This window comes from Lutra lutra, chromosome 9 (genome assembly GCF_902655055.1).
Source record: "Lutra lutra chromosome 9, mLutLut1.2, whole genome shotgun sequence".
NCBI classification, from domain to species: Eukaryota; Metazoa; Chordata; class Mammalia; order Carnivora; family Mustelidae; genus Lutra; species Lutra lutra.
The window spans coordinates 112360017-112381415 of NC_062286.1; the positions used below are offsets into that span (position 1 = coordinate 112360017).

Sequence of the window (21399 nt, forward strand, 5' to 3'; positions counted from 1 at the left end):
GCAGGCTGGAAGGCACCAAGTTCTGGTCACCTTCTGTTGGGCAGGGGAGGACAGAAGACACCCTACTTCTGTGTTGTCCTTTCAGTCTGGGGCCCAGAACCAATTCATCTTCTTAGCATTGCTCAGTATTCTTCAGCTGCCTCCCACTCTCCTGTGGTTTACAGTTGTGTTTAGCAGGAAGTAATGAGTATGCTATCTTGTGAGATCAGAAATCCCAAAAGATTTTTAAAATCTCATTACCCTTTAATGTTACTATAATTTCATCAAATAAGGCAAACTTAAGCCCTCCGGTCTTATCTTTGTAGAAAAGCACAACTTTTCCTTGGCAAAGGCACAGAGAAAAATCAGATATCATTTTTTATGTTTGTATTCTAGCCTGCTGTCAATGAAGGAAGATAAATGAAAAGGGGTCCTCAAATCACATAATGCATGTACAGTAACTAGCCTTAACTTTGGTAGCCTGCAGACAAGTCAACTTCTCATATTTCAACTGAGTAAAATACTCTCTAATAACTTGGAGGTTTTATTTCTAGTAGGCACAAAAACTCCATAAAGAATGAATCATAGGGGCGCCTGGGTGGCTCAGTGGTTAAAGTCTCTGCCTTCAGCTCAGGTCATGATCTCAGGGTCCTGGGATCGAGTCCCGCATTGGGCTCTCTGCTCAGCAGGGAGCCTGCCTCCTCCTCCTGTCTCTCTCTGCCTGCCTCTCTGCCTACTTGTGATCTGTCTGTCAAAAAAAAAAAAAAAAAAAAAAAAAGAATGAATTATAAAGGCCTAACAACACATCGGGTACCTTTAAATTCTTGTTCTTGGTAAGGCTCAGGAATATGCAAAAAGTAGTCACTAGAGGGCAGCAGACTCAAACACTGCCCCATAGCACTCAATTACTAGGCACCATCACCAGGTTCCAGAACCTGAGCAGCTGCTTAGGTTTTATTGGCTAAAAACATGGAATAGTATTTTAACCCATTCGCCCTCAAACTTGACTTCTAAAATGGCATTGGCCCATGGGTAACTGTCCCATCTTTTTAATTATACTATGCCCAACATGCCCTAATATTTTCTAGGAGTTCTTTATAGAAGAAAACCCCCGCATTATTGACTGAGTATGTTGTGAAGAAATGGGGCTAAATCTCTTGGCTTGTTTGTTTGCTTTAGAATTTACTTAAATTTCCCCCTCAACTGCCTTATTTTGTGAGCAGGAAAAAATTCACAATTCTATAAAATGTGATGACCGTTTTCTTGGGGTGCCTGGAAGAGCATGTGGATCTTGATCTTGGGGTCATGAGTTCAAGTCCCATGTTGGGTGTTGAGATTACTTAAATAAACTAAAAAAAAAAAGTTTTAAAAAGCAGTCTTTAGAGGGTGCCTTGCAAGGGACCTTGGCATGCTGGAGTTGCCACTGTTCTGCCTGCAGCTTCCTGGTGTTCCCATGGCCAAAAAACAAAAACAAAAACCCCAGCTCTAAGTCATCTCCAAGTTCAAAGGATTCAGCAAACAATGGCAAAGCAGAGCCACCAGAAACAGACGCCTGATTTCCATGACAAATATGGTAATGCTGTATCAGCCCGGGGAGCCCCTTTGTGTGTTGCTGGGTGGACATACAAAGCAACATAAACTGGAATAGAATGGAACAGAATGGAACCTGTCCCCCGTAGGCAGAGGCACCCAAAGGAAGGGCGAGATTGGTAATTATCCCAGCTGGTGTAATACTGAACTGTTTCAAAACCAACTCATAATTGAAGCCAAGTAAAAGCACTGTGTACCCATTAAAATATGGCACGACTGAAGAAATAAAGTACATGTAAAACCTTCAAAAAATTAAAATAAAATAAATAAAAAACAGTTGTTAGGGATATCCTTAAAGCCATAGTCTCATGCACTATAATTAGAGAAATATTTGCTGGAAAAATAAATTAAGGAAACAATTCTGCTTGGAACATACTTTCTTCGCTGTAGAGAAATGGAGTGATAATTTTCTGCTCTCAGGAGACGTCCACCTCCTCACAGATGCTCATTTCTCTGCGGTATTTTCATCAAGAGAAAAAGTTGAGGGCTTTTGAGGGGTCAAGATGGGTTAGTCTGAAGACTTTCCAAATTAGAGTTAAGCAAACCTGCAGGGATTATATTAAGAGTATGTACTATTTAACTTAGAAGCGTTCTCATCCTAGAGTATACATGAGATTACTCACAACTTAAGTTTGATGACAAGGCTCTAATCTGGTGATCAAGGGACTGTAATACTTTATATCTATTTTCATACCTTATCAAATTCCACCTATATATGCTTTCCATTGACTCATTCAACCAGCCTTTACGAAGCACCTGCTATGTGCCAGGCACTATATACACTTATTCTCTGCTCACATGTCAGGGTCTAGGTTTAAAAGGCAACAACTGCAGACACTGTGTGATGAGACAGGAAGAGAACAAAATGTGACTCCCGAAAGGCAAGCAGGGGTGACCCAGGACTGGATAAAGCATTTACCCCGAAAAAGTATGTTCCAGTAAGCTGGGTTTTTGTCACTTCAAGCACGTTAGCAAAACCCAGCTCTACGAAAACCTCCAAGGAGCCTGGAGGTAAATAAAGGGCAGCCACTCAGCAAATAGCATGATTTATAACTTCAAAGGGCAGAGAGCCAAGTTTAAGAATAGTTCCCAGGCCAGATGAGAAGATTTCTTCCGGACAGAAGAGTTATCAAGGGTTGTATTCATTCCAGCAAATGGAGTGAGAAGACTCAGTTTCTTCCCATGGTTTGTAAAGATTTTATTTATTTATTTGAGAGAGAGAGAGAAGGGAGTGTGTGTGAACTTGAGCGAGTGGAGCAGCAGAAGGAGAGGGAGAAGCAGGCTCCCCGCTGTGCAGGGAGCCCAATGTGGGGCTCGATCCCAGGACCGTGGGATCATGACCTGAGCTGAAGGCAGACACTTAACTCACTGAGCCACCCAGGCACCCCTCTTCCCTTGGTTTTAACATGAGAAGCTGGATCCTACCTGGTGTTGAGAAATTTAACTGAAAAGGCAACGCCTTCTCTCCAATTAGTCTGCGGGTGGTTAGAGCTTCTTTGACAATGGGAAGAAGAGAGGTTGAAAGGCGAGCTCGGGGAGCAGTGGACAGGATGCTGGTCAAAATGAGCTAGAGTCCTGGTGATCCCTGGGACGGGGCTGATACTAAAGATATATTCAGGGTTAGCAGGGTTAGCAGGAAAATGCTAGCAGAGACTAAAGGAGAAACACTTAAGAGGAGAAATATTTCAGACTTACTAGTTAGCACTTACTCATACCTGAATGTTTGCATTTCCTTAAAGTTCCGCCTTTGAAGTCAGCCTGACCCAGGTTTGAGTCTCAGCTTTCCACTATTCTTTGGGTAACATATCAATATGTAACCTCTATAAGCCTATTTCCTCCTGGGTAACACAGAGATCACGATAATACTTGTGTCTCGGGGGTGGGTATAAGAATCAGAAGAAACGGTACAGGGAACATGAATAGCACGGCACCTGGAATGTACGTGTACAATAAGTGATAAACTATTAATCTCTTCTCAGCTGCATATAGTCTCCTCTGTCCTACAAATATATACGAGCAAGTGGTACTTATGAAGGTGTACACATTTGATTATTTCAATCAAGTCATTTTCTCATCTTTTAAGAAGACACAGGGCACCTGGGTAGCTCAGCTGTTAAGTGTCTGCCTTCGACTCAGGTCAGGATCCACGAGTCCTGGGATCGAGTCCCGAATCGGGCTCCCTGCTCATTGGGGAGTTTGCTTCTCCCTCTCCCTCTGCCCCATCCCCCTGCTCATGCTCTCTTGCTCTCTCTCTCTCAAATAAAAAAGTAAAATCCTTAAAAAAAAGAAAGAAGAAGAAGACACAGCTGAGTGATAAGTCATGAGTGAATGCTTGCTTGCAGAAGCCTTGAGGAGAGAGAGCTATCTGGTCAGACCCTTTGCGCCTGAACTTCACAGATAAATGCCTGTAGGTGTGACTCTCAACCAGAACACAGCCCGTCTTTCAAATCAGTTGGGATTTCTTTTTAAAACTCTAAGTGCAGGCAAAGTACACAGAAGTAAACAAGTCTCTTCTCCCACAGCAGGTGTCTTTGAAACTCAAGAGAGGAGCAATGAGAGATGTCATAGTTGGCAAATAGCATTCTTGAGCCTTTGAAAATGAATCTCCTCTTCAACTAGTACTTCTAATGACTATTTAAGGTTATCTACAATTTAGCAGTCTAAGATAGAGAACTCTATTCTTCTACTTTAGAAAAGGGATAGAAAAGTCATAGTCAGACATGGTCTGTACAGAGGGTCACCGAGGAAATACAGGAGCTACCAGGTTGCTCTGTGACCTCGGGTGATCTGCCCCAGGATCCTGGGGCTCGACTGCCTCTTGCAGAAAATGACACAGCCAGGTGAGCTGGGGGCTTTTCAAACCCTTTTTGGCCCTGACATCCTTTCTTCCAACAACTGCTCATCCGGAAGTCAATAACGCATGTAAGTTGACATGGGGAGCAAGACTGGAGAAGCCAGGGCCCCCACAAGTTCAATCCTGACCTGACAGTTCCTGACGGGCTGCCGGGAGCACAGGCTGAAAACGCTGGCGCAGAAGCTGTAAGAACATTCTCAGACTTTGTGGACCTTCGTCATCTGCACTTACGGTTTATCCTTCGCCACTTGGGCCACACAGTCAGGACAACTGCTGCCTTCCAACAGCAGCAAGCAAAGAGTCCAAAACCCTGTTCTGGATCTGAAAATGAAGTCTGAGTGGCTGAACCTATAGACCTCAACCTAGGGAATTCTGCTGTGCTAGACACTCAAACTTTCCAGGTAAAATTCATCAGCTGGGCAGGGGATACTGAGCACCAGATTTTGTTCAATGATTTCTCAGAGAATTAGTTCGTCAGTCTCCTTCTTTCCCTTCCTCCCCATATCTTGGGTCCAGCATAGAGGGCACTGGGTCAATAACCGCTAGGTTGGGTATCACTGAAAGCACTATGAGGAAAATGTCTTGAACGTTACTTATGGGTCTAAAATACATCCTGACTCCTATATAAAATGATGACTCTGCATTCAGAATTCTATAATGATTATATAAATTCTATTTCGAGATTTTAGACTTAAGAGCTTAAAATTTCTTTTTTTTTTTTAAAGATTTTATTTATTTATTTGACAGAGAGAGAGAGATCACAAGGAGGCAGAGAGGCAGGCAGAGAGAGAGAGGAGGAAGCAGGCTCCCTGCTGAGCAGAGATCCCGATGCGGGGCTCGATCCCAGGACCCTGAGATCATGACCTGAGCCGAAGGCAGAGGCTTTAACCCACTGAGCCACCCAGGCGCCCCAAGAGCTTAAAATTTCTTATAGAAACAAAATTTTACAGAATTACAAATAGGTATCATATGACTCATAGAAAGGAAAAAAGATATAGTTATCTACTCTTTTTTTTTTTTTTTAAAGATTTTATTTATTTATTTGTCAGAGAGAAGGAGCGGAGAGCATAAGCAGGGGGAGCAGCAGACAGAGGGAGAGACAGGCTCCCTGCTGAACAAGAGGCCCCATGTGGGGCTTGATCCCAGGACCCTGGGATCACGATCTGAGCCAAAGGCAGAGGCTTAACTGACTGAGCCACCAAGGCGTCCCTTATATTTATCTATTCCTACATAGCAAATTCCTTGGACGAAATGCCTAAATATACAGGTTACAAAATGGCCTTTGAAGACTGTGATGTTGACAGATTCCAAAAGAACAACAAAGGGACGGTAAACCGCTATTTAACTTTAGACATTGAGCTAGGGCTGTCAGCTAGGGCTTTTAATCATCAAAGACTTATTGTGTTTAACGTTCAATTTGCTATATACATTCAGCCAATTTCTCGACAGACGCTCTCAGAAGTTAAAGTTTGAGGAAATGGCTCAAAAAGAAAGATTTCCGACTTCCATACTGCAATGGGGAAGCGAAACCTTCAGAGGAGCCCTTTGTCCTGAGGAGAACGCATCTGGGGTGCTCTGGGGGACAAAGGTCGCAGAGGGCCCTGATGAGATCAGCAACACGAACTCCGCAGACTTTCTCAAAACACAGAGTAGTACACACAGGCCTTCACAGACTCCAGGAAACCTTGGTGACTTTGCTTTTGAGGGGTTTATCCAAGACCACTGACCACCTCCCTTGGCACTTCCATTCTAGGCTCTACTCAAGCCCAGTAACAAAAGGGAAAGGGAACAAGCATCTAAGAGACAGGGCATCTAAGCACATCAGTAAGTGTGTACTGCGGATAACTGATGGGCTCCGTTCAGCAGTCTCTGGAGTGGCCTGGAGTTGACCGGGGTGGAAGGAGCGCATGTCAAGGACCAGAACAACGTAGCAGAGGCATTCGGGCCTGACTCTGCATAAAAACCAGCCTGACAGGAGCGGCAGGTCCATGTTAATGAGTAGTTAGACACCCACCGGCAGGGGCCTGTATTATTCAGCTGGCATACGCACCTGTATGTTGCCTGGTGCCTTGCCAGTTTTTAAAATATTGCAACCCTGCTGAATTGGTTGTGGATATTGTGAACAAACGCCCCAGACATGAGATCACACAGAGCTGTGAGGATGAGGCACGGGAGCTTTGACTGGCATTGGAAGGAAAGTGGAGGTGTACAATGACATCCCCAAGGGACTTAAACAGAGGAATGTGACAGAAAGGCGGTTTCAGGGAGATCTATTTGGCAAGTGGGGCCTTCCACCGGATCTCACCAGAAGGGCAGAGGGAGGGAGTTTCGTACTGCTGTGCCTGGCTTAGGTGACAAGTTGTTTGTTCTACCATCACTTTATAAGGAGTGGCCAGACAACCCTTGCTTAAGACACCAGTTCAAGACAAATGAGCTGTGTTTATGTGGACAGACACAACCCGGCCTCACCGGCATGTGGGTACCCAGAATGAAATGACCAAGGCTTTCAGGTTTTTCTGACTAATACTCTCAGATGCTTATCAACCCATTAGTTTCCTAGAAAGTGCTCTTAAGTCTCCTGTCCCTCACTACTCATATCCTCCCCCAGGGCATGAACGGTGATATGGCAGTTGGGCACACAAGATAAGGGCAGAGAAGGATCCATTAGGGGGGCGCCTGGGTGGCTCGCTAGGATGAGCACCCGACTCTTGATTTTGGCTCAGGTCATGATCTCTGGGTCGCAGGATTGAGCCCCGTGTTGGGCTCCATGCTCAGCGGGGAGTCCACTTAAGATTCTGTCTCTCTGCCCCTGCCCCCACTCACATGTGCCCACTTACATATATGCGCGCACACGTGCTCTCTCTCTCTCAAATAAATAAGTCTTTAAAAACATTTATCCATAAGATTTAGCTCCTGGGGAAGATCATTGGCATCCGAGCCAGGGCAGGCCTCGTCTAGTGAGTGGTGGGGATAGAGGACATGCGCCCAGGAATGAGGAATGATTGTAAGAGGAAGCAGAGTGGCATACAGGCAACTTGTTCAGAAAGCTTCGTTGGGAAGAGCAGGCGAGTGACGGGCCGAAGGCAGAGGTGGCTGTGTGGTGAAATGGGGGACCCTTGACAAAAGTGAGGCTTCAGCCTGGGTCCATATCCTTACAAGCTCGCTTTTCCAGTTGCCCCTGCCATCTCTTTAAACTGAGGCCACTCGTCCCTTGCCTGCTCTTCTTCCAGGGGTTACAACCGTGATGCTGACTCCAACCTTGAAGCAGGGACTTTGCCACTCATGGGTAAGCCATCTTACCCATGAGTGGGTACTTACACTGCCTGCCACCTGCCAGGAGTTGGGGGGACTCTCTGTATTACCCTGTGCAGGGCTGTGCTCGGCCACCAGTGGACTATTCGATGCCACCATTATGGACCCCAGCCCCCTTGCCAACTGTGTGTCTGAATTTGGACTGTAGGTTTTAACAACTGAGCTACTTTGACTGAATCTTAATGGTCAGCTCCTGGCTCCTATCTTACCCGGCAGGGAAGCCAGGTCCTGGCGTCACCCTCAGACCCCCGTTCCCCTGTAAGCAACCTACCATACTCTACCAGTTCTGGAGATGGTCAACCATACGGTAAGCCAAACACAAGCCACATGAGGGTAGCCAACAGTGAGCGAGTCCTAGGGTGGGTAAAGCCCAGTGGTGACTATCAGCCGGAAACCTTTGACTGTACTCTCCGATCTCTGGAAGATCAATTTCCTTACAACACACAACAGCAAACAAGAAAACCAGGAATGTAAGTTGGCTTGGGAGTGAGGTATGTTAAGAGTCTGAAATAGGAAAGTAGCCATCAGAGTACCAATAGAGACCGATGCAAAGGTGGGCTGTGTCTCTGAGCAAACGACAGACCCAGAGTTGTCAGAACTAGATGAAAAGGTGGGCAAAATCTTCTGGAGGGCTATGGGGGAGGGAACCTGTAATTACAACTACCCATGAACACAGTGAAGGAAAGGGAAGTAGATCCTACCAGTGAAGGAAAGGGAAGTGGATCCTACTTACAGATAGAAAATCAAAACTCGGGGCACCTGGGTGGCTCAGTGGGTTAAGCCTCTGCCTTCAGCTCAGGTCATGATCTCAGGGTCCTGGGATTGAGTCCCACATAGGACTCTCTGCTCAGCAGGGAGCCTGCCTTATCTCTGCTTGCCTCTCTGCCTACTTGTGATCTTTCTCTGTGTCAAATAAATAAAATAAAAATCTTTAAAAAAAAAAATAGAAAATCAAAACCCAAGACCCTGGACGGTTTTGAGAAACTGGAGGCAGAAGATGGTGAGTGCAGAGCAAACAGTGAGGACAGCAACTTCCCCCAGAGTTCAGGACTGCATTTTAGAAACTTCAGAAAGACAGAGCCTCCAGATCTCTCTTCTACCTGTCCCTGAGTCCTGAAATTAAACCATTCCTTTTGGGCTAGGTCTTCTTCAACAAAGACCTTCCTGAAAAAACTAACACTTGAAGCTACAGCTAGTCATTTGTCTTTTAGTCTAAGTTTCAGATTGTTTTTTGGGTGGTTTTGACAGGTGACGTGAAGGCCCCAGGCACCCAGGGATGGGGCAGAAGTCAAAGCAGGGAGGAAAGAAATGAGAGCTGGGACCCCGAAGGGGACAGGCCCACAGTGACTCACCTGGGTGCAAGGTGCACATTATAAGCCTCTTGGGTTCTATCTTGAGAGAAGTGTCCCAGGATTTACGCCACTGCACCAGAGTTGATAACTTACTCTGCATACACTGATGGCTGACAGTTTGGCTATGTCTCCATCAGTAACACAATCTGACTTTTCTTCTGGGAGCCAGAGGCAATCTCATAATCTCCTCCAACACTGACTGTGCTAGGGGGCTAAAGACAGGCTTCACCTAATTCAGTGCCACCTATGACTCCCACTCCTGATCCATGGAATGTTCCAAAGTCACTCATAACCCACTTTAAGCTACACATGTGGGGAGCAGAGAGGGGAACAGAGTTTTAGGTTAGAATCAAGTTCAGCCCCGAATCCATACAGGTATATCTCTTACACTTACTCATTCCTTCCTCGTACAAGCACTTACTGAGTACGTGCTATCCTGGAGTTTATATCCCAGTGTGGGGAGACAAGGAAATTAACGGTCCTCCCTGGGGTGCCCAGTGGTCCTTGTGCTGTGGAGAAGAATAAAGCCAGGGAAGGGGAGGACAAAGGAACCTCATCAGAATGGAGCGGGGGCTGGCTCTTAGATACAGGAGGTAAGGGCCTCCAAGAAGGGCGAGCGTACCCTTAGTGTGGTGGAGGCCTTGCCCGGGGAGGACAAGGAGATAGGTAGGAGGTGAGGTTAGAGAGGCGGCAGGCCCAGGACCCAGAGGGCATGGGCACCAGCTAAGGACTTGGGCTTTTGCTCTGAGACAGATGAGAAGCCATGGGAGCTTTGCGCCAAGAACTAACACGATCTGATTTGTGTTTGAAAAGGATCTTCTGGTGGCTGTGTTGAGAAGAAACTGTAGGAGGACAAGGGTGGGTATGGAAAGAGGTGGTTAGGAGATGTAACAATAAACCAGAAGACAGACGAGAGTGCTCAGACCAGGGTGGTGGCCGAGGAGATGGCAAAACTTTAGATTCCAGATTCATTTGGTGGAGCCAACAGAGAGGGACCGGATGTGAGAGAGGTTGAGAAGGATTCCTAGGTTTGGGCCTAAGTGAACAGAAAGATAAAAGTGCTTTTCCAAGATGAGAAAGCCTCAGAGAACAGGTATGTGTATATTAGGAGGAAGGAACAGGGGAGGGCGAGAGGAATCAGCAACCTGGTTTAGGATGCAGCGAATTTAAGAAGTCTAACAGGAGTCTAAATGATGATGTCAAGTACACAGACAAGTCCCATGGTCAGTAAGTGACAGAGCTTTGAGTCCAGGTCCATGGACCTCCAGGTCAGGTCCAGGCAATGAATGGGGAAGACAAGGGCTCTGCAACCAGAGATGGTCACTAACGATGTCAAGGAATCATCATTAAGCTCAAATAATAGACTTTTTGGCAATTTGGCCAGGGAAACTCGTAGAAAAGTTGTTCCCCAAATGCGGAGTATAGTTCATACAAGGAATACGAAAGCCCCTGTTACTCTCACAGGCCCACCTATAACAGGACCATATTACCACGTTCTGAAGTTTTAAAAGAACAAAACAAAAAGCAATTCCACCCCTCTCCCTGTTGAGCCTCAGAATGCAGCTGGACGGAGATTAGAAAGGGACTCAGACAAAAAAGGCCTCCAGGAAACAGCTCTGTGTCCTGGTTACACCAGGGAGCTTTGTCTTTTGAAGTTTCTCCCCACAGTCCTGCTTAGATAAGATGTTTTCTACCCCAGACAATGGACCATTCCTCACAGAGGGGCTACTGAAAGGGAGAGAAACAAATGAACACAAGCCCATATGTATTGTGTTTGTGTGTGTGTGTGTGTGTGTGTGTGTGTGTCAGTGTGAGCTGTTTTAAGCTCTGCGTCTTACCTGAATCCACATCAGAAGAGCAAGGAAGAGAAAGGGTTTCCACAGAGCTCAGTGCCTCGCTGTCTGCCTCCTGGTGGGGTCTCTGCAGAGCATAATCTTTTATGTCGTTGATGGACGCCAAGTCCAAAGCGTTGCTCTCCTCTGACTGGCTTCCTGGAGCAGCTTCCTGGGTCGCCATAGTCCTGCCATGGTAAAAACAACTCAATACAAAAGGCACTGTGAAAGAGGAGCCTCCATTTCGGCCACAGCTCGAAAGGCGAAAGTCCCAGAATACCTTATGTTCCTGTTAGTAACGGTCTTTTTCCTTGTCCCTACTTTAGACTCACTATTTATTGACCATGTTTCTTCCTCAGGAGAAACAGATACTCTCAGCCCAGAAAGAGCCCATTAATAACTCCAGCTGGAGGGGCACCCGGGTGGCTCAGTCAGGTAAGTGCTCAACTCTCAGGGTTTCAGCTCAGGGGGTGATTCAGGGTCATGAGGTCGAGCCCCACGTCAGGCTCTGTGTTCAGTGTGGAGCCTGCTGGAGACTCTTTCTCCTTCATCACCTGCCCCTCTCGCTCATGCTCTCTCTCTAAAATAAATAAGTACATCTTTAAAAAAATAATAATAATTTGAGCTAGAGAATAAACTGCATGTCTGATACAGATGAAACACCATGTAGCAATATAATCCAAGGACTACAAGAATATTCACTGAGACAAAAAACTGTTCATGAGGGCGACTGGGTGGCTCAGTTGCTTAAGCGACTGCCTGCAGCTCAGGTCATGATCCTGGAGTTCTATCGACTCCCGCATCAGGTTCCCTACTGAGTGCGGAGTCTGCTTCTCCCTCTGACCCTCCCGTCATGCTCTCTCTCTCTCTCTCATTCTCTCTCTCAAATAAATAAACTCTGGAAAAAAAAAAAAGGAAGAAACTGTTCATGATATATTACTTTGAAAAAAAGATTTCTAAACAATAGGTAGGATTCAATCCAGATTTTATAAAATACAGTATCATGTGTGGGGTGTTGGCCTGTGTGCGTGTGTGTGTATGAGCGAGAAATTTATAGATCCATAGCTAACAAAAGCATCTGGAAGGGTATATTCCAAATTAACTTTAATGGTAATTAATTCAGTAGTTTAATTTCTGAACAATAAGATTACAGATAATTTGTATTTTTATCTGTGGCCTACTCAAACACACATTCGGTCACTTACTTCACATGCCAGGCCCTGGGTATACAAAGGTGACTGTAATAGACCCTTCCTTCAAGTTGCCCACAGCTTGGGATGATCCAAATACAGAGACCTACCAGGTCAACACAAGGACAAGACAGAGAAGAACCCAGAAGAGGACATTAAGCTTTCTGGACAAGGTTATCCCCAAGCAAGGAGTAGGCCTGACCATGGTGGCAGACAGCATAAACACCAGTGGAACCAGCTTGGGCAATCACAGTGGCATGGGGTGTTGGGACTTTAAAGTCAGAGTCAAAGAAGAGTTGTGCATGGGTAACTGGGGAGGGACAAGCCCTGTGGTTTCAGCTGGATAACCGTGGGGCCCTCTCCTGTTCTGCCAGCTCTGGGAAGGACAGCAACATGGAAACAAAAACTCTCCAGCAATGTTCTAGAGACCACAAAGGTGGCTTATTGGGCTCATCATTTGGACATTCCTTGTTAAAAAAAAAAATAATAAGGGCATCTGGGTGGCTCAGATGGTTAAGTGTCTGCCTTCAGCTTGGATCATGATCCCAGGGTCCTGGGATCAAGTCCTGCATCAGGCTCCCTGCCCTTTGCCCCTCCCCTGATGCTCATGCACTCGCTCACTCTCTCTCTTGCAAATACACACAAAATCTCTAAAAAACAAACAAACAAAAACCTTAAAAAATAAAATAAGGGGTCCTCCTCTGCCAGTCTCTGCCTCATAAATTGTCGTCATCGATAAATCATATTATAGCCAACACCACACATCATGACTGCCATGGGCAGCCATGCGCCATGCAGAGGGCCTGCACAGTCAGATGTGTAGATCTGGCAGCTGAACAGGAGATGCATTTGCAAGGTTTCAGCCCAGTGGCTGGCCATCTCAGAAGCAAGAGGAATTCCTTCATCTGCCGTGGTCCCAGTGAACAAGGAGGAACATGTGACCCAGGGCAGAGCAATCAGGAGCAGGGGACAGAGTAAATAACATATTTAGGAACTAAAATGAGAGCAGAACGTAATAACTGAATGGATAATGAGGTTAAAGTGAAACTGAGAGTCAACAAGGAGTGGCAGTTTCAACGACAGGGTGATTATATGGACGGAGTTGAGAAGACTACGGGAGGAATGGCTTCGGGAGAAGACAGTATTCCAAATTATGGAATATGGTGCAGCTCTTAAAATGACAGTTGGGACTGGAAAGAGGGGGTGCCTGGATGGGTCAGTCGGTTAAGCGTCTGCCCTCAGCTCAGGTCATGGTCCCAGGGGCCTGGGATCAAGCCCTCTGTCGGGCTCCTTGCTCAGCAGAAAGCCTGCTTCTCCCTTTCCCATTCTCCCTGCTTCTCTCTCTGACAAATAAATAAATAAATAATCTTAAAAAAGAAAAAAGGAACTAGTAAGAGTAGGTAACATTTATCCAGTGTGTAATGGATACCCAGTCATGTGCTAAGAACTTTATCTAGAACAGCCCTACGAAGCAGGTAATTCCGTACTACCCTTATTTAGAGTTAGAGTCAGACACAGAGAGAAGTAGAGTAACTTGCCCAAAGAAATTCATCTAGAAAATATCAAGCCAGGATGAACCCAGCTCCAAGACCTCCCCAGCCTCCTGCGTCTCTGCACAGCCCAAAGTACCACCTGATCAGGCAAAGACAGAGATGTATAAAAACAAATCAGCAGAGAGGCCTGGCAAGATTCTTCTTGTTTGAGGACACCCGGTCACATGTTGTTGTGGACATTCGTTCAGGCAGAGAGTGAGCCAAGATGGCAGCTGACTCCTTCTGAGAGAAGCAGAGGGATCAAGGTTCCCAAAGAAGCAAGAACATTGTGTCTTTTCACACATTATATTAGTCAACCATGCCTGAAGTTTCAGCAAACACCTCTGCCACAGGCATCTGTGTCTCCTCCTTCGCCCCTCATGTTACCAAACACTGTTCTGGAAGCTCCTGGAAGGGAAAAAAATAGGTCAGTGAAGGAGAGCAGTATAACCTGCCTGCCTGAAGAGGAGCCTTGCAATTGCCCAGCAAGCAAGAGTGCCATTACTGATACAAACAAAAGGAATCCTTCCTGAAAACAAACAGCACATTGATGGGACACCTATCTTTTCTTTTAGAATCACCTGTATTAAATGTCAAATACATTCCAAACTGGGCATTCGAATGAAAAGAGAAAAAAGAAAAAAGCAAGCCTACTGAAAGACAGAATCCTGTTTCTTACAAAGTCAGAACTTGTGACTGTGAAACATCTGGAACTCTGAGTTTGCACAGAATGAAGCAAGTATGAGGGACAGATGAGACCCTCTCCGTTGGCTGCAACCACAAGTAGAATGCAATGATTATCTTTTTTTAAAATATCTTATTTATCTATTCGAGAGAAAGAAAGCACAAGCAAAGGGAGGGGCAGAGGGAGAAGCACTCTCCCCACTGAGCAGGGAACCCGGTGCAGGCCTTGATCCCGGGACCCTGGGATCATGACCTGAGAGGAAGGCAGACACTCAACCAACTGAGCCACCCAGGCGCCCCACAATGATTATCTTTGCCCTAAAATTTTAATAGGTGGCTCCCCTTCTTCTCCAGAAGAGGTTATTTTCCTCTCTTAAAAGCACTTTAGTTACACAATGTGAGCATTCTTTCCCAATACCGGAGAGGCACAGACACAAGAAGTCTCTGTACATCAAAACCGGCTTGCTGAGCAAAGACAGCCATCTTCCATGACTATGGATTCTTCAGACCTACGAATCCAAGTCAGCCAGGGTTCCCATATAAAAAGCTGTTTAATTTCATTTCTTTTTTCTTTTTAAGACTCTTTTTTTTTTTTTTTTGACAGACAGACAGAAATCACAAGTAGGCAGAGAAGCAGGCAGAGAGAGAGAGAGGAAGAAGCAGGCTTCCCGCTGAGCAGAGAGCCGGATGCAGGACTCGATCCCAGGACCCTGGGATCATGACCTGAGCCGAAGGCAGAGGCTTAACCCACTGAGCCACCCAGATGCCCCTCATTTCTTTTTTTTTCAATCAGGGCTCTTCCCTCCCAACATTTTACATGATAATTTTCAAACGTGAAGTGGAATTGTCCAACGAATATCCCTAAAGCTGTCTAGAGTTCACAGTCAACATTGTGCTGTGATTTTCCTTATCACAGAACTGTCCATCTACCCAACTCTCTACTCATCCGTTGGTTCATCTTTGTATAAATATTTCCATTTAAATGTAATGAAAGCTTCTGAGTTAGGGTATGATACGATCAATTTGCATTTCCACATGCTCACGCTGTTAGCGAAGTGAAGCATGAGTCGGAGGAGGGTCAAAGCGAAGCGGGGAACACAGCTGGGAAGCTCTGCAGAAAGGTGCAGAAATGCGCAAGGTGTCTGGAGTGACAGATGCGCGTCTGAACCCCCGCTGTCACTTTTTAGCTGTATCACCTTGAGCAGGTCATCTCACCTTCATCTCTAACAATGGCCTGGGGCGCCTGAGTGGCTCATTCGGTTAAATGTCTGACTCTTGACTTCAGCTCAGGTGATGATCTCAGGGTCGTGAGATCAAGCTCTGTGTGGGGCTTTGTGCTGGCTGTGGAGCCTGCTTAAGATCCTCTCTCTCTTTCTCCTCTGTTCCCTTCACTCACACATACCCATGTGCACTCTCTCTCAAAAGAAAGAAAGAAAGAAAGAAAAAATATTTTTAAAAAATTACTTGGGGGTGCCTGGGTGGCTCATTTGTTAAGCCTCCGCCTTCGGCTCAGGTCATGATCCCGGGGTCCTGGGACTGAGCCCCACATCAGGCTCCCTGCTTGACAGAAAGCCTGCTTCTCCCTCTCCCACTCCCTCTGCTTGTGTTTCCTCTCTCGCTGTGTCTCTTTCTGTCAAATAAATGAATAAAATCTGTAAAAAATTTAAATGACTTGATGACTAAGCTCATTACCTCATGTGGTTGTCATAGTTACATGAAATGGATGCACATAAAATACCTCGTAAAGAATGCATGTTCAATAATGTCTAACTCCAATAAGTGAAACTGTAAAAATTAAAAAACAATTTACAGGCTCCTATCTTCCCAGCCTACTTCCCATCCATTTGCCCTTCTATTTCCCATTCAGTAGCCATCTTGCTCCTTTCATCCTTGTCCAGTATCTTCTATGGTTCATTATCTTCTTAGTACCCTAAACTTCCCTTCCCCTAACCATTCTGTCCTTTTATCACATTCCTTTGGCAAAACTCTAGCCTGTCTACCCCCTCAACTTATCTACCCACTCTCCAGTGCTAGGACAAGCTGGCTCACCCAAAATGAATGAGCATCAGCCTGAAATGGGCTGTCTGGCCACATGAATCTTGAGATCCTCATCCCATAACTCCCTCTTCCCCTCTCCTTGAGTCTCCTGTTTTCTCCAACCTTCTTCAACTCAGGCCTTTCCCATCTCTCACACACCTCCCTGCTCTTTTCAGTAGATCTGCTCACTTCCTCATTGACAAAGGAAATAGAATCCAGCAGAGAGGAACTTCTTCCACTCCTCTATCAAACAGAACAAAGATCCCACATCTGCCTACTGCTTCACCTCTCTTCACAACAGAGAGCCGTCCCTCCCATGGCAGTCCGACACCTCCACCTGTACCTTAAATCCCACTCTCTGGACCCTTCAACAAGCCTTCAGTGATCACAACCCCTTCTCTCACTTCTCTTCCACTGGACCCTCGCTTGCAAATTTCAACACGCCCAAATCACTCCCGTTTTCAACAAAACCCAGTATGTAAGACAATGTCCTTGTTCTTTGGAAATGCCACCCAAATATTCATTGGTAGGGGGACCTAATGTGAGCAAAATACTCTCAAATAGTTCTGTGTGTGTGTGTGAGTGTGTGTGTGTGTGTGTGTGTATGATAGAGAATGATAAAGTAAATGGATGGGGCAAGTGTTGACAATAGGCGAATCAGGAAAATGTTATTTGGGAGTTCTTTGCACTAGTCTTGCAATTTTTTGAAGGTATAAAATCATATCAACATTATGATGGGAATGCAAGCTGGTACAGCCACTCTGGAAAACAGTATGGAAGTTCCTCAAAAGGTTGAAAATAGAGCTACCATACAACCTAGCAATTGCACTACTGGGTATTTACCCCAAAGATACAAGTGTAGTGATCCAAAGGGACACCTGTACCCCAATGTTCATAGAAGCAATGTCCACAATAGCCAAACAATGGGAAGAGCCCAGATGTCCATCGACAGATAAATGGACAAAGAAAATGTGGTGTGTGTGTGTATTATGCGCACACACACACACACACACACACACACTGGAATACTACTAAGCCATCAAAAGGAATGAAATCTTAACCATTTGCAATGACACGATGGAACTAGAGGGTAGGATGCTTTGTGAAATAAGTCAATCAGAGAGAGACAATTATCATATGATCTCACTCAAATGGGGAACTTAAGAAATGAACAGGATCATAGGGGAGGGGAAGGAAAAATAAAACAAGAAGAAATCAGTGAGGGAGATAAACCATAATATTAATCATAGGACTCTTAATCATAGGAAACAAACTGAGGGTTGCTAGAGGGGAAGGGAGTAGGGAATAGGGTAACTGGGTGATGAACATTAAGGAGGGCATGTGATGTAATGAACACTGGATATTATATAAGATTGATGAATCACTGAACTCTACCTCTGAAACTAATAATATACTATATATTAATTAACTGAATTTAAATAAAATAAATATACACACTATTTTTTAAAAAATCATATCAACATTAAAAGTTGTCAAGAAAGAAAGAAAAGTGAAAAGGAAATCTTTTACATCTGCCCTCCCCTCCAGCATATGACTTCTAGAAACTCTGCTGTCCTTTGTTCACTTTTCAGGGAGCCATTCTCCTGACTGCCCTCCCATCTCTTTGCCTTTGTTCCTTCCTACCTGCTCAGTGGCTCATCTTCCATCCCCAAATGGACTTCCTCCGTGTTTAGCCCAAGGCTCTCTCTTCTTTCCTCCTTTGAGACCTTAATCACCACCTAAAAATTTCTATCTAGCCAAATCCTCTAACCTCCACTGCTTTCCAGGCTTCAAGCATAATGGCTTTCCTTCAGGTTCTCCAATAGGCCCCACTTCCTCCCACTACACTTAACACTTCTCTCACCTAGATAACTCTTCTAAAAAATGGAAGAGGAGAAAACACATTCCAATTTACTCTAAGTCCAGTATTAGCCTGACACCAAAACAAGACAAAGATATCACCAAAAACTACAGACCGATATTATGAATAGAGACACAAAAATCCTTGGCAGAAAAGAAGCAAATCAAACCCAGCAAAATATAAAAAGGATTATACTCCATGACAAGTGGAACTTATTCTAGGAATTCAAAGTTGTTTTAACACCTGAAAATCAATGTAATATACTAGTTAGAATAAAGGACAAACACCACAACACACACAGACACAGAGAGCATTTAATAAAGTCAAATACTCTTTCATGATCAAAATACTCAAAAAAACTAGAAATAGTAAGGAACTTCTTCAATCTGATAAATGTTTTTCAAACAATGCATAGCTAACATCAAACTTCGTGGTAAAAGACTAAATGTTTTCACCCTAGGGAACTGATATAGGAACAAGGTAATTATGCCTGCTCTGATCACTTCTATTCAACATTACCTTGGAGGTTATTGCTAGCACAATGAGGCGAGAGAAGGAAATAAAGATGTTCATAAAAGAGAGAAGTAAAATTACTTCTATTAGCAGAAGATGTGATCTTGCGGACAGAAAATCCCAAGGAATCCTCTTTAAAAACTAGTAGAACCATTAAAGAAGTTAAACAAGATTGCTGGATACAAGATCACTACAGTAAAAGTATATGCAAATGATTTTACACTAGGAATAAAAATGTGTCAAAATATTGTGTAAATATTTACATACACTAGCAATAGATAATCCTAAAATTAAGAACATAATTCCGTTTACAATAGCATCAACAAGAATAAAATACTTAGGAATATAATTAATAAAAACGTGCAAGGCATGTACAATGAAAACAAAACAAAACAAAAAAATGTTGAAAGAGGGATGCCTGCCTGGTTCAGCTGGTGGAGCATATGACACTTGATCTGGGGGTTATAAATTCAAGTCCCCCACCTTTTTTAAAAAGTTGAAAGAAACTAAAAATCTAAACAAATGGATGTCTTTCCATGGATTAGAAGACAATCTTTTAAGATAGCAATATGGTTCAAATCGATCTACAGATCAATGTAATTCTTCTTAGCTGCATCTCAGTTGACTTTTTTTTTGTTTGGTTGGTTTTTTTTGCAGACACTGACAAAAGTATTTAAAAATTCATGCAGAAATGCAAGGGACCCAGAATAGCTAAAACAATCTTGAAAAAGAACAAAGTTGTTGGATTCATACTTTTTTATTTCAAAACTTACTAAAGACCCACAATAATCAAGACTGTGTAGTACTGGCATAAGAATGGACATATAGATCAATGAAATCGAACTCTGAGTCCAGAAGTAAAACCTTACAGTTATGGTACATTGATTTTCCACAGGGTGCCAAAACAATTTCACAGGAAAAGGAAAGGACAGTCTTTTCAACACTGAGACAACTGGCTATCCACATACAAAGTCACTGGCTCTTTGGAAAACAGTTCAGTAGTGCTTCAAAAGAATAAACAGGGTTACACTCTAACCTGACATTTCCACTCCTAGGCATATGCTCAAGAGAAATAAAAATACATGTTCACATAAACTTTACACCGATGTTCACAGCAGCTTTATCCATAATAAACCATAAGTGGAAACAAATCTAAATGTCCATCAGCTGATGAATGAATGAATAAAATGTGTTCTAGGCACACATGGAATATTTTTCAGCTTTATTAAAAAAAACTAAGTTCTAATACATGCCTCAAGGACACACTTTGACAATACTATACTTAGTGATGAGAAGCTAGTGTTAAAAAACAAGACAACAGATCCAAAATGGTATCACTTGTGCTAAACTCCACAACCAATCAGGAGCCGCCTAGTTAGGTAATCTGCCAGAAAGGTCCTTGCCATTCCCTACAGAGATGTAACCTTGCAATAACCTGCTTTTTTGGCCTAGTATTACTTCCTTCTTCCTGCTCGCTTCTGCCTCTAAGTCTTTCATTTTGTTCAGCTCAGCAGAACTCCTTTCTACCTGCTGGATTGGATGCTGCCCAATTCCAATCGCTTCTTGCACAAATTAACTTAGAATTTTAAACATGCCTCAATTTATCTTTTAACCACATGTTGAATGATTCTATTTATATCAAATTCCAAACTGACAAATCTACAGACAGTAGACTAGTACTAAGACTGAAAGGTCATGGTGAATGGAGACCGCGAATGGGTAGGGGTATTTCTTTAGGGTGATAAAAATGTTCTAGAATTAGATTGTGGCGATGGCTGTACAATCCTGGAATATATGAAAAGCCACGGAATTTGACATTTTAAGCAGGTGAATTTTATGGAATGTGAATTATATCTTTAAAAAGATGTTTTCCTAAATAAATAATTATATAAAGATAAAAAGCTGTTTTTTAAAAAAGAAGAAGAGGAACGGAAGGGCATCCGGTCACACTGCCTGCAAAATTTGGGGGATTTCCCCAAAGATGTGGCTACGGAGGCCATGTGTTGTTGGGGAGAAGGAAGGGGGGGCGGGGAGACAAGGAAATTGGAAGCGTGCCAGGAGAAGCCTCCGTAAGTTCGCAATTATGAGAGAACGATCTGATGCTTTGCCCAGACCCCCTGCCTACTCCCAATTCCAGGTCACGCCACAGTCCACAGAGACAACTGATTGAGAAAAATTGCAAAGTCTCCATTACACTCACCAACCCGCCAGAGCAGCACACCGACATCCGGAAGCGGAGGCGCCATATTTGTTGTGGGAAAAGTTGGTTTGAAAGGAAGTCGCTGTAGCCACGTTTGCTGAGGGCAAGCAAGGGCAATGTAACGTACCGCAGCCATCTTGACTGAGGGCACTCGCCCAGCCAGGGAAGTTTTGCGCATTTGACAGTCTGGGCAATTTCTAAAAGCTTACAGATAAATGCTTTGGTGGACACGAAAGGGAACAGGAAAAAACATTTAAATTTCAATTAAAAAAAATTTAAATATTTACGTTTTAAAAAAACAGAAAGTGTCGGGGCACCTGGGTGGCTCAGTGGGTTAAGCCTCTGCCTTCAGCTCAGGTCATGATCTCAGAGTCCTGGAATGGAGCCCCGCATTGGGCTCTCTGCTTGGCGGGGAGCCTGCTTCCCCCTCTCTCTACCTGCCTCTCTGCCTACTTATGATCTC

The 21399-nt window shown here is 44.3% G+C and overlaps 1 protein-coding gene across 9 annotated transcripts in view; it reads right to left on the bottom strand.

The window, feature by feature from the left end:
• Positions 1–21066, bottom strand: part of SHLD1 (shieldin complex subunit 1) — an 85719-nt gene extending 64653 nt beyond the window's left edge. Inside the window, exons 1-2 of one of the 9 annotated variants that reach the window (XM_047745156.1) lie at positions 20937–21066; positions 10926–11107 (exon numbers count right to left, since the gene is read on the bottom strand). In XM_047745156.1, coding sequence (XP_047601112.1) covers positions 10926–11103 — 178 coding nt within the window. In that variant the 5' untranslated portion in view covers positions 11104–11107; positions 20937–21066. Of the gene's footprint in view, positions 1–9087; positions 9276–10925; positions 11108–11337; positions 11498–11621; positions 11714–12554; positions 12577–13741; positions 13931–13964; positions 14050–15540; positions 15679–20936 lie in introns of those variants that run through there. The other 8 variants (XM_047745160.1, XM_047745157.1, XM_047745161.1 and 5 more) reach the window with 8 other exon arrangements.
• Positions 21067–21399: the final 333 nt, after the last annotated feature.